Source organism: Pelmatolapia mariae, linkage group LG3_W (assembly GCF_036321145.2).
Source record: "Pelmatolapia mariae isolate MD_Pm_ZW linkage group LG3_W, Pm_UMD_F_2, whole genome shotgun sequence".
In the NCBI taxonomy this organism is placed as follows: Eukaryota; Metazoa; Chordata; class Actinopteri; order Cichliformes; family Cichlidae; genus Pelmatolapia; species Pelmatolapia mariae.
Genome location: NC_086229.1, coordinates 58,769,728 through 58,786,519, shown reverse-complemented (window position 1 = coordinate 58,786,519; position 16,792 = coordinate 58,769,728). Strand labels below are relative to the sequence as shown.

At 39.7% G+C, this 16,792-nt stretch overlaps 1 protein-coding gene across 1 annotated transcript; it reads right to left on the bottom strand.

Moving 5' to 3' along the window:
- Window positions 1-310: 310 nt before the first annotated feature.
- LOC134623813 (RING finger protein 175-like) lies at window positions 311-15,415 on the bottom strand. Its single transcript, XM_063468830.1, has 7 exons — window positions 15,335-15,415; window positions 11,367-11,521; window positions 9,574-9,681; window positions 2,394-2,514; window positions 1,990-2,123; window positions 1,332-1,433; window positions 311-539 (listed from the first exon to the last, which is right to left on the bottom strand). The coding sequence occupies exons 1-7, from the start codon at window positions 15,413-15,415 to the stop codon at window positions 419-421; spliced, it is 822 nt and encodes a 273-aa protein (XP_063324900.1). The 3' UTR covers window positions 311-418.
- Window positions 15,416-16,792: the final 1,377 nt, after the last annotated feature.

The following is a 16,792-nucleotide window of genomic DNA, read 5'->3' as shown; positions in this document are numbered from 1 at the left end:
CTAATGGGAAGGAGAAATATTATATATAAAAAAAAAAAAAAACAGTGAAGGAGTGTGCAAATTAATCACTAAATCTGTAAGATGGAAAAAAGTAAAGCACCTTTCAGCTCAACAGAAATAGCATGAATGACAGCAACACTTCGAGAAGGACCAAACTAGATTCATCTTCCAAAATACTGGCTCTGCACTCCAATCGCTTTGTTTGGGTTGGCAGCAGTTTTGGGGACGTGTTAAGACTCTGACGTTTTCCGTTTACTCTGCAGTAAATCGTGCAAGAGTTCAGTCCGAAAACGAAACGAAACACTTTGAAAGCAGCTGCATTCGGTTCCTTGTTGCGCCTACTGTGACAGTTTGCTATCACATGTGTCCTGAGTGTAACTTGACTCCAGCCGTACTTACGGCGGTGTTCCTCGGGGCTTTACTCGAGGCCCAGGGAGAAATTAATGCCGTGAACTATACCAATGATAATGGGTTGCCAAGCAACCAAGTATCTGAGCCAGTCAAGAAGCTGCCCATAAAGGACATGCGTCTTCTCCCAGCTGGAAATTGAGGAATTAAGGACAAACATCATGTTTTCTAGACAAACTTTGGGGGTGCACTGTACTAATAAAGAACAGTGAAATCAAATAAGTAAAAGAACATAACTTTTGGGTCTGTTCCCACAAACCCCGCTAGTTCTAGAGACTTATTCATCATGAAAGAAAACAAGGCAACAGCGTTCGATCGATTACTTGCGCAAGGGAGGCCTTATCTGTGTCCAGCACGAAAATGACCCCAAATCCGGCCTCCTCTCGCTGCCTTTTATTGAGAGACAGTTCACACAAAACACAGCAAAGCAACGCCCACATAGTTCTAAGGCATTGTAAGTATATGTGTGAACTTCTGTATGTAAGTAAGAATGTGTGTGTGTGTGTGTGTGTGTGTGTGTGTGTGTGTGTGTGAGAGAGAGAGACCTCCTGCTGGGCAGGAAGCTTACATCAAAAAAGACCTTCACAAGGATGTTGCCTGTAATAAAAGACTACAGCCCCCCACCCAGAACCTCGAGAATCTGGGGAGGGGGACAGTGAAATTCCTTTCGTAGGGATGGTAAGCATAAAAATGACAAACATTTAACAATTCACTCTAACAATAACGTTAAATGTTACAAGGGCAATGTTAATAGTCTACGCTTTTTCAGCTATTTGAAGATGACTTGCTTCATAGAAATCACTTTCTATGATCTGAAGAAGTTTCTACTTATTTATTCATTAATTCCATGTTATCTTCTTTTTTAAAGAAAAAACAAACAAATAACAAACAACCCACCAAAATTTCAATCAGCAAAAGGATACGGGTTGTTCATCATCCTCTTCAAGTCAACCTTCTCATTGCAGTATGGACACGTCTGCTTTTTACCCACAATGCACCAGCCACGGATGCAGAACTCGTGGAATCTGTTGGTTCAGGATCGAGTTAAGGCAGAAGGAGCAACCTGTTTACAGAAAACTCATCATCATCATAACTCCAAAAGCCATTTTGATTTACAGGTGGCTCCCTGACATAGGTGGCTGTAGCTGCTACTTTCCTGCTAAGCTTGGCTAACTAAAGTCACTGAACCAGACCTTGAGTGTGTTTTTCCACTTTTGGAGCATTTTAATGCAATCGTGCGGTTAAGAGGCCATCCAAGAAATTGTCCAGTCTGTTGAAACTGAAGAAAGCTTTCAGACGAAAGGTTAAATGTCTTCAAGAACCTTAAAAGAAGTTGAGCTGCATTTAAGATTACCTAGACCTGGAGATCTACACAGACATACTTCAAGATCTCTCCACTCAGTTAGGAACCTTCCTATGAAAAGCTGACTGTTTGACCACAATCCTGGTCACCTCTAGTGCTACAATATGACTATAGCCAAAATGTAACCATGTTACATCAACATCACTAACTTAAAACACATTAAAATTATAAAAGCATTTCAAGCTCAAACTGTAGGAAACAACAGGGCTTTAGGATACAAGTGTCCACAGGAGAGCTGGTAGGTGTCTTCTATAAATCCTTCCTCCTCCACGTTCACCAGGATCCTCTGGCCACAGACCGCACAGATATCACTGGTTAGGCTCCTGCTGGGCATGCCACCCTTGTTGTAGTACTGAAAACACACAGGTGCAACATCAGCAGGCATACACATAAATTTTGTTATTGTTTTGTGTTTTACTTTTATGGATTCATATACACAAATAATAGTTGAGTTTCTGTTTGTGTTAAACTTCAAAAATGATGACAGCCTCTAAGACTATGTGTACTGTTTGAAAGCACTTAAGCTTAATTTAATTGTACTTTAAAACACTGTTAGCTTTATTTATTCACAAACTACCTGAAGGCTGCTATGTTAAACTGGGAGGGCAAAAAAGTGTTTTACCCCGATTGTAGAAGCCATGCAGTCCGAGCAGATTTCAGCAAAGTCTCTGCCCATGACGCCATAGTAAAGTCCATAAAACAGCATAATGACGCCAACATCCATCGAGTCCTCTGCCTTGATCCTGTACAAAGAGAAAAAGGAATAACTCAGTTATTTAGCTGTGCTCGTGCCCGTACAGCTAATTTAACTGTGCTCAGTGGAACTGAGAGACATTTAAATGGAGTTATGTAACTACCACTTACTTTCTAAAAAGCCACTAAAGAGGTGTTACACTGTATCTGATGGTATTCTGTCCTGGACATGTAAAAGGTGAAAGTTCTACTGTTTGACAGCTCACTCAGCCAAAATCATATTTAAGATGTTAAGACCACAGTTTAATCAAATTAATCATATCTTCAACTCTTGAACCCTCAGAGTCACCTGATTTATTAAACTTTAATCTGTTTAAAACATGCAAACATTTACCTTCACAGCATGAATATTTTCTAAGGCCTGCTGGATATCTTAAGCAAGGGGATACCCACATCTGGACTGAAAGTACACTCAAAAAAATCAACTAGGGCATGTGTTTGATTAACAAAGTAGTAATATGTTTACATTACATGAAGAAATCATTTTTATGCTCATTAAATGATTCATTCTTTTTTGTTGAATATAAATCAAAGAAAACTTCGATGAGTTAAATTCGTTCATGGCAATCCAATGAGAATGAGGTCCATCAAACCAACGGCTCTGATAGTGTCATGTATTGCGCATGCTCCACGCCCACCGGATGCGGAAAGGTCCGTATAGAAGTTAACGAGCGCACGTGGAGTTACTTCTTTGGCATACCTGATAGTGAGGTAAGTAATTCACATATTTCTTGATATATTTATTTAGGTTAGTGGTGTGAGAGATAAATACTAGTAGTTAAATTTTTTTACCTGTGTAGTGTGGTGACTTAGGAGTTTTATATATAGCAGGGAGTGTGTAGAGCCAAACATTTTTCAAATGTAAGTTTTGGATTTTTTTAAAAACTTAAGTCACTAATTGTTGCAACAGAGCAAAAACTAATGAGGTTATTTTGGTAAGTTCATTTTTTTTGTTTCTGTCAACTTTGAATGAGGTGTGTTTCATGGTTATCTGCATGGTTAGGACTGTTTTTTTTCTCTGGAGTTAGCTAACTTTGAAGAGCGGGAAAGCCGCGTAGAGCCGTTATGTCTTCGCTCCGTGAATGACGGGTTACTTTCTGCTTAACCGGAGTTGGTGATTGTTGGTAGCAGTGGTAAGACTGACCGACATGGTTTTGGTGATTTTTATGAGAGTTTTATGATGCTCTATCTAAAATTCCTGTTTTTGTCAGTGGAGTTTAGTGGCGGGCAACCGCATTAACTGGATTGATGAAAGGTTTAATTCAACTAAACCAGCGTTTAGGGGAGTTAATAACAAGGAGTAAGATAAAATCTGTCACAATAATTGCATGTGCATTTTCTTTTTTTGTAATATATTCACTTAGTTTTTGAATTCAGAATGATTTAGGTGGATAATTGTTCGGGTTATAGTTTCTCTGGTGCTCTGCATTAAGTCTGACTAACGGTGCGTTAACACCGAACGCGATAGACGCCCCTAGCTGATCGTGTGCACATTTGCACCTCAAAGCGCATCCAGCGTGAACTGGTGGAGCTTTAAGATATGCAATTTTCACGCGTATGAAGAAGAGATCTGGGAGGAAGTAGTGCCAGGTATGTTATTAAAATGGCAGCTGTCAATCTAGCGTTTGATGTAAGAGTCTCCCTTCAGTGGGAGGCCTGCGTCTGGTTACTCTGAAGAGACACACTAACTTGCAGGGTAAACAGGAGTGATGTTTGTAAGTATTTTCCCCCTATATCACCTGGCACAGTAAATAATACATCATACTTTGCAGACCAATTGCTACTTAATTTATTGAGAGTAGTTTTCTTTTAAGCATCTTATGCAAGAATTGTCATTAATTAGAAGAATGCAAGACAAATCTGGAAAATGCACTATTCACTTTTCCTTCTCCAGTAAAAAAAAATCCTAGAGGCCATGGTGACATCATCAAATTATCGTTGACATTAGAATTTGTTACACACACTCGCACAATAGTCAATAAGTACATCTTTATTTATTTTTTAAATATTTGATATTTGTCCAGGTCAACATGATGGCCCAGCCCATAAGACTGAGGATCATTCTCGGAGAAGATGATGCCAGGAAACTAATTTTACCAGCTGGGATATCAGACTCCATTGAGGAATTGTGTCAGGAAGTAAAGACAAATTTTGGAGTGCAACAGGATTTTCGTCTTCAATATCAAGATCCTGATTTCGGAAATGAGTTCGTAAATCTGACTGCGATCTCTGAAATTAATGATAAAGCAACTTTAAAGGTTGTATACTTGGATAGTGTGCAGTTGCAAAGTTTTACAGAAGATGAGGGAGTGACATGTCAACCAGTGCGAAGTCCAACACATTCCTTTTCAAGCTCTTCAGCAGACACAGACAATACAAGGCTTGTTTCATCGTCAGGTTCATCACCGTCTACAAGACTGTCAGTGTGGCCAAGTGTCTTCACAGTCCCTCATTTCAGCTATGAGGCTGAACTGCAACTTGAAAAGGCCAATGCTGAGTTCATTGCTGGTGGAACTCATTTGACCCCCTCACCAAAACTGAAATCCCACCTTTTAGAAAGGCTGGCTGAAGAAATAATAAAATTTAAAGTCTATCCAACTGACAATGACCTGAATGAAGTTGCAGAAGCCCTTGTCAAACAGCATCCTTGTCTGAGGGAGCAGGGATCCTTCAATGGCTGTTATGGTTGGAAATTAGCCTCAAGTATAAAATGGCCAATGTCCGGACCAAACTGAGAGGCCTAGGCTGTGCTGAGGTGTTGGTAAATTCACTAAAGAACAAGGCCCAAGACAAAAGTCAGGCAGCATTGAATGTGAAAAAGCCTAGAAGAGCAGAAGTCAATTACTGTCCGCAGTATCCAAAAGGAGAAACAACTGGCAGCCTGGAAAAAGAGAGAATTGCACTGCTTTCAGAGGTTCAGAAGAGAAACAATGACAATATAGTGACAATGAAAATGCAGAAGACTTTTTCGTACAGAAGGCAAGAAGTTATTCAAGGACAGCCCTTCATTGCAGATTTTAAAAGCAGATGGCCAGCTCTGTTCACCGAGAAAGAGGTGCATGTCCTATATGTCTAGCTTTATGTCGCAAGAGTGTGTTTATGGTTGACCAGTTATTTCTTGCTTCACTAATATTGACATAACATAGTGATAAAACAGCTAATAATTCCTGGTATGTCCTTCCTCTGGTGGATATTGTAAGTGCATTGTTCATGTTTTTCAGATTGACAAGGAATTCCTGCGCATATCGACAGTACCGCTGCTATCTAGATTCTTTTATGAGCTAGACTTGTACACTCCACGCATGATGGAGCTCTTTCGAGGCAAAGGTGGGGTGGCTGGCAGAAAAATGAGACACATCATGGTGGCCATCTCCAAGGTGGGTTAGATCTGTGCTTAAGAACTTTTTATGCCCATAATCTGGCAATTTTATGAGCAAAGATATCTATACATATGGTAGGCAAAAGTCCTAAGAGATTTTCATATTTTATACAAATTATATAAGCATCAGTCTTATATTAATAAGTAATTGATAAAATCGTATGGTTAATTTTGATCAAAATGAAAAAAAAAAAAAAAACAGTGTTTAGTTGCCTCATTTTGTGTCTGATTTGGTTTAGACAGATGTTTCGAGGTGGCTGTAGCTCAGGTGGTAGAGCAGGTCAGCTACTAACCAGAAGGTTGGCGGTTTGGTCCCAAGCTCCTCCAGTCTGCATGCCAAATATCCTTGGGCAAGATACTAACCCCAAGTTGCTCACCGATGCATTCATTGGAGTGTGAATGTGTATGAATGTTAGACAGTAAGCACTAAACCCGGTGGCGCCAGTGTTCGACAGCCTTGCCTCTGTCAGTGCGCCCCAGGGTGGCTGTGGCTACAATGTAGCTTACCACCACCAGTGTGTGAATGGGTGGATGACTGAATGTCTAAAGCGCTTTGGGGTCCTTAGGGACTAAGTAAAGCGCTATATAAATACAGGCTATTTAAACAGTTTAGAAAAAGTTATTGGGTGAATGAATTGTTGTATAAAGGCAGCTTTGAGTGCTCCGAGTAGAAAAACGCTATATAAGAACCAGTCTATTTACCATGTGGCCTTTTGGACTCTTCCAAACCAAGTATTCCTTTTTCAAACTGCTGCCTAAAAGCTAAATATTGTCATTATGGATTCCCTTTTTTCTTAGGATGACACAATACATACAAGGCGAGCATGCATCCTGAAGTCCTTGTGTGTCTACCTGAATGAAGACCATGAGAAACTTGTGAAGGAATATACGGTCAGTTACATTCACAAGATGTTCTGTGTTATGTAATTTGCTGCAGGAGTTATGGGTAATTTCGATATATGAAATGGTAAAATGTGACACCAGGTGTGAATAAAAGATATTGCAATTGGTCCTTGTTTTGTTTCATGTCAAATTTCTGAGGTGTGAAACCAGAGACATAGAATTTAGTAAATATATTAGCATATTCACACTGATTGCTGAATTCCTTTTTTTTTTCATATCTAGACTCAAACAAATGTATTATTATATTTTACATCACAGAACACTGAGGCCAACACTGAAGCCATGGAACAAACTGTGATGGGAGTGTATGTCATACAGCAGGAGGGTGCGGAGCATGGAGATGACCCAGAGAACATCGGTGTCCTGATTGAAGGCGTTGAGGTTCTCACTGGTTTGAGGAGCATTGCAATTGCTTGTGCTCTGTTATTTGGACTGATATACTGTCTGAACCTAAGCTACCCACCGGAGCTCAAATGCACTTTTGAAGTCTTGCAAAAGATTATCATGAAGCTGGATGGGCAGAGGTTGTCATCCAAGGCACAGTTCCTAAAAAACAAGCTAATGGGGTGAATGAGCTTGAAACAGACTCAGGCAAGCCAGATATTTTTTTCAAGGTTTCTGCAATGCAAATATGTGTTTACTGTTTTAAAGTTTAAAATTGTAAGTTATAAAATGTTCATATAAACTATGTGGTTTGCTCTGTGGCTATTAGACAAAGATTGTTCGTTCATAACTTAAAGTCTTATACACTTCAAGTGTAAACACTGATTTTTGCCAGATGGGCAATTGTTACAAAGGCAAATGCACACTGGTTTTCGCAAATTGTTTGAGTGGAGCAGTTATACTCAAAATTGAATGTTTTCTTCACACGTTAAATAGCATAAAGTCACTATTAATGGATACAGCCTGATTAAATGGAGTACTAATGTATGCAAGCAACAGAGTAATGTTGTAATGTTATGTCTGAGCTTTAAATTGTGTTAAAATTCATATTGTTGTTTGCAATGCTTATTTTACTACATTTTACGAAAGTTGCTTTGGGGATAATATTTTTTGTCTGCAAACTATTCAACAGACTTATTTCATTTTTATTATTAGGGTTAGGGTTATTTTATTGTATTTTTTTTGTTTTAGTCAGCATGTCTTGATCTGGAAGTTCTGTGGTCGTAATATGAGATGGTTAAAGGGGAGAAAGCTAGGCTGAACTGGGATCCTGCCAACTGTTTTAAGAATGTTCAAGCAAAATAAAAGAGAGGGTTTTGCAAGTTATCATTTATGTATTATGTTTCATTAATTTAATTAAAAGTAATGTTTACATAAGCAATACAAACACTAACTGAAACATGATTGGTGTAAGTACTACAGACATAAATTACATTTGTTCATTCAACAAGATTAACATTGGTGTAACAAACAAATATTTTACTAGTTGATGTAACAAGACTGACTTTTGATGTGCCAAGGTGTTTAAACAATATAACATGAATTTAAATTAATTTAATTAGACTAACTTGGTACAAACATGTTAACTGAATAAAAATCAAATTAACTGAATGTTAATGTTTAAATTATATTACACTTACAAACATATTTAGTGTTGAAACAACACAATCAATATGGATTAATATAACATGATTTGTTTAGATGGAATATAGGTGGCAAGATAAAATTAAGTTCATCCAATGAATTATTTTTTTGAGTGTATGTTTGAGGTCTGTTAAAAACCATAAGCACATCAATTGCAAAATCTAGTTTGTATCAGGGTCAATGGATGCTCTCTTCATGATTTGTTTACCTGCCTGTTTAACTTGTGACAAATGTATGGGGACATGAAGGGACATTCATGTCCACTGTATTGTCTTCATATACTGGCTCAGAACTGATTTTTCATGGAGTGACTCTGAACTAAAACTTTTCAATACTTCCTTTGAAAGAGGTTTATTTGTGTTTTGTCCCACTATCTTAAACTCTTCCAGGCAGTTGAAATCTCAAATAAAACATAACTCAGGGAAACTCAACCAGAAGTCAACACTTTAGCACCCTCTACAGTTCACTGCTACACCTGAGTGGCACTGGTAGCTTTCTGAATGTTTAGTCCGTTCTGGAAATGAAACTCAGCGGAAATGAAACTCAGCGGAAATGAAACTTAATGAAGTGAAAGTTAATCAAGTGAAAGTTAATCAAGTGAAACTTAATAAAGTGAAACTTAATAAAGTGAAACTCAGTGAAAACAGAAAGCTCAAAAATAAAATGTATTTACAAAGTACACAACTCCAATAACTTGGGTTTCTGACAGTGACTGAAGCAGACTGTCTCGTTGCTCTAACTGCTCTACATTTTGATTTTCTGAATTCTTTTTGTTTTAATACTTTCAGTGTTTAACAGCCACTATTATATGAACAGTGGCTCCATTGTGCATAAGGGTTTTGTCAGGAAGGGCATTCAATTCAATTTTATTTCTATAGCCCCAAATTGCACACAACAGTTGCCTCAAGGCACTTAATATAGTAAAGTAAAGATCCTACAAGAATACACAAAAACCAGAAAAAAGGCCAGCAATCATATGACCCCCTATTAGCAAGCATTGGCGACAGTAGGAAGGAAAAACTCCCTCTGTATCTGGTGAAAAAAATCTGCCAATAGAACTATGCAGATCTACTTACTGTGGTAACTGCTTGTGAATAAGGGAACAGCCCAAATTAGCTTTGAATAAACTCTGTGTGATTAAACAAGCTCATTAAGAGTGGAGCTGTCAGCACTGACTCACCTGAAGAAGACGTTGAAGCCGAACATGGTGAACATGATGGCCATGTAGCCCAGAACCCCGACTGCATAACTCAGCTTGTAGATGAGCAGAAACCACTTGTAGACCATCCTGGAAATTCAAAGAGACAAAGACAATAGTTGTCCTGTTAGTTATCATTCACCATGACACACTGTCATGTGTCACTGGATACATCTGCTTTGAATAAAAGGGTTTTAAAATTAGGAGCTAAAGTTCTAATTGGTTTTGCTTTGTTAAATTTTATGTATGTATATCTTTTTATTTGCCTTTGTTTTGTAGTTTTCTGTTGGTTTTCTGTTTTTCATCTTATTATAAAGTATTAACAAGGCCAAAAAGGGCTCACAAGTGTATAAACAGAAAATCCTTAATTTTAAAGCTTGATTTCTACATTATTTATAAACATAATGACCCAGATGTCTACAACTGTAATGGGTCTCTATTTCTAAACTGTATAATAATTAGCCAAAAGATAAAATAGGGTGTAATTGTATGCAAGTCGCCATACCTCAGATCCGTTGTGAAATCTTCGGTCTTTCCTTTATTTCAGTAAAATGAGAGCATGAGGGTGGGAATGGATGTTTGTATCTGTGTGTGCCTGTATGTCTGTGTCTATATGTCAGGTTGGGTATCAGACGCCACCTTTCTGGGGACATCTCAGGCCCTCCAAGGTTTGGAGGCCTATCTCCCCCCACCACTTCCCCTGCCGGTGGCGGACGCCCTCAGACATCGGTGCGTTGGCGGTTCTTTGTGTCCGGGGGTGGGCGCCCAGGTACACACCGGCTCACTCCTTGGCGGCTGCTTATCGGGGCCTGGAGCATGGGGCTCGCTCGGGCCACTTCGGAGGTGGGGTGCCCTCGGCCTCTCGGCCTGGAGCTCGGTCACTCTGGCACAGCTGGCTGCTGGCGGAGCTCACGGGCACGTCACTGCAACCCCCCCTGGCTTCTGCTCCGCGGCTGCTGAGTGACCCCTCATCTGGGACTCTCCTCAGCTCTTTCTGGGATAGTGGCGCGGCTCCCCCTCTGTTGGTCTTCCTTGGTCTCTTGTGTTCTGGGGGCCTCTGGATGTCTGGAGTTTTGATCTCCTCCATACCTGCTTCATGCCCTGGAGGACGGGGCAGTGGCCCCCCCACACCCTCTAGCAGATCATTACATGAAGGAACCTTTTAAAAAAACAAGCGCGTCCATGCTCACAGGTGTACACACGGGTGCTCACACACACAAACTACACCCTTTTTGGCTCCTACCTCAAAGCACACTGTGCGCTGTCGATCTTACGTGCTGCACATTAATGTTTAATATTTAGTATTTACTGTCATATTCCCACATATTATTGTGATGTTGTTTATTATGTTGCTCTCCTTTTCTTCTGCTTGTTTTCTTTTTTCTTTCTCAACAGGTGATCCAGGTGATCGATAGATGTATTTTTTGTCTGCTTATTTTGTTGGTTTTTGTTTTTTTGCCCATTTCCCCCCTCCCTCTTCTCAGTTGTTTTTCTCTCCTTCTTTCTTTCTCCCCTTTCTTTCCCCCAATCAAGTCTGTCCCGGATTCAGCAAATGAAAAGAAAATAAATAATAAAAGGTGAATCAAATGGACCATTACGGCAAGGCTGGGATGGTCAATTTGGTAAAGTAAATCCGTTGGGCATCTTTCTTCGCCTTTAGAGAACAATTCTGATGGCAAAAGAGCCAAACGGGACAGGCAAAAATAAATAAATAAATAAAATAAAAATATTTCAGTAAAATAAACTCTTTAGTTTGTCTCCACTGTTCCCCTTACCTCGGCGTCCTGCAGGACAGCGGCTTGCAGGTGGCTCTGAAGATGACGTAGCTAGTGATGACGGAGAACATCCCCCACATGGACAGAAACCGCCACCAGTACAGTTTGATGGTGAAGTAAAGAGGAACCACCCACATCTGGACCAGAGTCACCAGCTGTTGAAGACAGAGACGTAGTCCGTATTCAGTATCAGACTAAGCCTGCTACATACAGTTGTGTGAATGGTAAATGAATATACCATGTTTCTTCTCTCCCAGAGGACCAAGTCCTTCATACAACATCCTTCATTCACCCATTCACGCAAACTAAACTTTAGCTGCTTTTTCACTAACATTCACAGCAATTCAGAATCACCATCTTTCCCAAGGATAATTGCACGCAGCCTGAAGCGGAGTAAATATAAAATGTATTGTTTACATTATTTCTAAAAGTTATCCAAACCTACCTGCCAATGTGTGAAGAATTAATTGCTCCACATAACTGGTTGTGCAACCCTTGGTAGAAAAAGCTGCAAGCAACCTTTTGCATTAACTGCCAATGAGCACTGTGGAGGAATTTTGGCCCACTCTTCTTTGCAGAATTGTTTTAAATCAGCCATAATGGCGGGGGTTTGAGCATGACTTGTTTAAGGTGAGGCCAAAGCATCATGATTGGATCACATTCAGACTTTCACTTAGCCACCCCAAAACCTTCAATTTGGTGTTTTTGAATCAGTCACTCGTGGATTTGTTCTGCTGCATAATTGAACTAAGCTTAACTGGACATTGTCCTTCAGGATTTTCACCTGCAGATGGGTAAACACCATTGTTGTACATCACTGTTAGCAGGAGTGAGTATATTCTAATGAAGCTCTTTATATTTTGGACATACCATCTACACTGCAGACTTCTCCCACAACTCCACCCAGTGCTTCCTGCAGAAGTTCTCTGATGACTCTGCAATAGTCGGCCTCATCACTGATGGGGACGACAAGGAGTACAGAGGACTGACTCAGGACTTTGTGGACTGGTGCCAGCTGAACTACCTCCAGATCAATGCCAGTAAAACCAAGGAGCTGGTGGTAGACCACAAACATCCTCCACTGCAACCACTGAACATCCAAGGTATGGACATTGAGACTGTGGACAGCTACAGGTACCTTGGTGTTCATCTGAACAGCAAACTGGACTGGACTCATAACTCAGACGCCCTCTACAGGAAAGGGCAGAGCAGGCTGTACCTGCTGTGGAGACTCAGGTCGTTTGGAGTGGAGGGCCCACTCCTGAAGACCTTCTATGACTCTGTGGTGGCCTCAGCCATCTTTTATGGTGTGGTCTGCTGGGGCGGCAGCATCTCTGCTGGGGACAGGAAGAGACTGAACAGGCTGATCAGAAGGGCCAGCTCTGTTCTAGGATGCCCTCTGGACCAAGTGGAGGTAGTGAGTGACAGGAGAATGGTGGCTAAGCTGTCATCCCTGTTGGACAACATCTCCCACCCCATGCATGAGACTGTGATAGCACTGAGCAGCTCCTTCAGTGGGAGACTGCGGCACCCACGGTGTGGGACGGAGAGATTTCGCAGGTCTTTCCTCCCCACTGCCGTCAGACTCCACAACAGACTTTTGCAGCTGATCAAACACACAAACCCACACATGTGCAATAAGACTGCTATATGTGCAATTCTTGTGCAATTCTTCTTCTGACGAAGTTGTATTTTTGTATTTTCCTACTCAGTTGTATATAGTATTTGTATTTCTATTTTATTCTATTGTATATATTATTCTATTCTATTTTATTCTATTGTATATAGTATTTTATTTTATTGTATTTTATTGCATTCCAGTGTTTTCTAATTTCTGCTACATAACTTTGCACTTTTGCTGTAACAAAACAAATTTCCCACCTGTGGGACTAATAAAGGTCATCTTATCTTATCTTATAGGTCATGTGGCACAGCACTTTGATGCTGCCATTCTGTAATAATAGCAACATTAATATTAAAATTAAGGTTAGCTTAATGACTGTACCTGAACATTTGAGGAACTCCTCACACTGGTACCTCCACCACAGCAACATAGATGGAGGTAGATGCAGTTGAGCTTACATGTGCAGAATGACACTGACAAGGGCACAATAACTGATTGTAAACAAGTGTGAAGTGACTTGTTTCCTCTAAAGGATTTCCTTTGTGAGAAAATAACATCAGTAATGTAGTTAAAGCTATAAAACAGGCAAATATAATATGTTTTATATTAAACATATTCAGCATTACTTTGTACTTACATGAATAACAATGGCACCAGGCAAATAAAGACAAACATCCTGTGCATAAAATTTTGCAGCTTCTAACCACAGCTAATGCCAACTTTATAATGGGTTTCACACAGGAAAAGGTACAGCAGAAACGTTCAGGACGTGGCCAAATTTCTTCTCAAACCGCCTCGTCTAGCTTCTTTCCATCATCAGAGTACAAGAAACTTCTGATCGCTTCTACACCTGAAAATCTGACATTTGGCTTTACAGAAACCTCGCCATGTGGCTTGTGCTTACCAGAATCATTAGGCCATACTCAACCTTTCAACTTCCACTGCGTGCTTAAACTTTTGTTAGTATGGTCATGATGCACATGGTTAAGATAAGATAAGATAACCTTTATTAGTCCCACACGTGGGAAATTTGTTTTGTCACAGCAGGAAGTGGACAGTGCAAAAGTTATGAAGCAAAATTAAAGCTGTTAACACTCCACACTTTAACTGCTCAAATGATTACGCAGAAATCAGTTTGAGACCAATTCAAATTTTATGCGCATTGGAAGCAAAAATGAAAAACAGCAGCAATTCACTACCTCTGAAGTGGTTATACAGTCTAAAATTTGTGGCCTTGACTATTTAACATGTTTTGTTCATAAACACTGAACTATTTTCAATTTTATTTTACTTATACAGCACCATCGCAACAACAGTCGGCTCAGGGCACCTTATACTGTATTGTAAAGACCCCACAATAATACAGGGAAACCCCCAACAATCAGAGAACCTCCTACGATCAAGCAATTTGGCGACAGCGGGAAGGAAATTCTTCCTTTAAACAGGAAGTAACCTCAGACAGAACCGCACTCAGGGAGGGGCTTTTTTAATTTATTTATTTTTTCTTTTTTGGCTGTTGTACATTGTAGATGGTTCCTTCCCAGATAGAGATCAATGCTGTTTGTTCAGGTGGGATTCACATGAGCTTGTCTGAAAAGTGAAGTAATGTAGCGCACAGACTACTCTCTTTTAGACATTTTTAACCCCATCCCCAAAATTTAAATGTATTATTTAACCCTCTGGGGCTGACAGACGCGGCAGCACGTCATAATGGCGATTTAAGATGACAGCAAGACGGAGCCTCACCGAGATTCCATTTCAATTTGTGTTGAAAGTGCAAACTTCAAACTACGTATCAGTTTTTAAATTGTGTTGATAGGCCAAGAAAAAGTTATGATTAATAATATTCGGCATACTCCCCGTTTACTGCAAGAAGAGACAATAAACACCAGACTTTGTAAAGACAGCGCTCACATTGCAAGGGAAACCCCACACCCCACCCCACTATCCCCTTTCTTACTGGTGAAAAATTAACCACATCAATCAATCAAAAAAAAAATTATGGCAACCCACGACATTTGGTTGCTGAGGCTGAGGGGAAGATTGTGGGAGCTATAGCGGAAAGTGATTGACAGCAATATTGATAGTGAGTTTTGAAAATTTGTTGTTGTTTTAAGTGTCACAACAATGAGACGGCTACTTAATGTGGATCAGGCATTGAAACCTTTTTTAGGCTGGAAGTAGTTTCGGAGCCAGACTCTGAGCTGGAGAGTGACGAGTGTGATGATGAAGTGGAAGATACACTTTTTGTTCTACAAGAGGTAAAAGGGGAAGAGGAGGGGAGGAAGAAGAGCCTCTGACATCCACACAGAGTGCACTAGGAGGTCTGCAGAGACACGCCCACCAGGTCCAGATCTCCACTGGCCCAGGCAGCAGAGCCACACCTCAGCCCTGAGTCCTGGAAGTCAGAGAAGGATGCTGACATTGCCCCAGAATTTAGCAGGAGAACACCAGGAGTCCAGATAGAGACACTTTGCCCCCATAGTCCAACAGACTTTTTCTTATTGTTTTTTGCTACTGACACAGTCAATACAAATTTGTGCAAACACGAACAAAAATGCTGCACATAAATAAATAAAAAATGAATAAAAATCCTCATTTAGGCAAAAAATACAAATGCACTGAGACAGAACATCTCTACCAGTTGTTTTGGTCTCCTGATTTACATGTTGCTGGTGTCTCTTCCAAGTCTCAGAGATTACTGGAGACAGAATCATATCTTGTCTGTGCCTCTTCCATCCCAAGTGATGATGAGAGACAGGTTCTTCACCATATTTTGGAACATCCACCTCAGTGATCCTAAAGTGGATTTTAAAAAAATTACACAAAGAAGGGAACACCAGGCCATGACAAGCTTTTTAGAGTCAGGCCTCTAAATGATGAGATCCTCAGTGCCTGCCAGGCTTATTACCAAAAAGGAGGGAGTTGTCAGTAGATGAAAGGATGGTGGCAACCAAAGCAAAACCTGGGATGACACAATATATGAAAGACAAATCGACTAAATGGGGGATGAAAATGTTTATATTGGCTGAATCATTTCATTTCATTTCATTTCATTTCATTTATTTATTTATTTCACACCTGGTACAACAGTTCAAACAAACCAACCACACTTTCTATCAAAAAGCACTACAACCATGTGCGAAAAGGAGCAGGAAGAAGAAAATATTCTTATTAAACCCTGCCCCCTGTCTACAATCCAACTTATATTACAAGTGGGCACCAAAAATCAAGGAACAAACTAACATTAACATTTATCTCCCGTCCTAACCCAAACCAAACAACACATTTACCATCAAAATATACAAATTTACAATCAGAATATACCACTCCACATAGTAACAAGGAGAAAAATAAAATTAAAATAAATAAAACAAAAAATTATAATGGATCCTTTTTCAATGAACCCCAATTTCATTCACATTCTTCATATTGAGTTATCGTTTTAAGCATATAACACTTTTTAAAACAATGTAAATTCATGCAATTCTTTAAATTATAATGAAGAGAGTTCCACAGTCGTATACCCCTAACCGTTGGACTCATTAATCTTTGTGTAGTCCTAGCTAACTGATGCTTAAAATAAAATTTCCTTCTGCTATCTTCTCCCCCTGAACACAATAAAAATACTCTTTGTAACTTAAAGGGCAAAATATTATTTTTAGCCTTAAACATAATTAATAGTGTCCGTTATTTCACTAAATCTCCTAATTTTAATAATTTCGATTTTATAAATAATTTATTTGTATGTTCTCTATATTTAACATTATGAATCATTCGTATCACTTTCTTCTGTAATAAG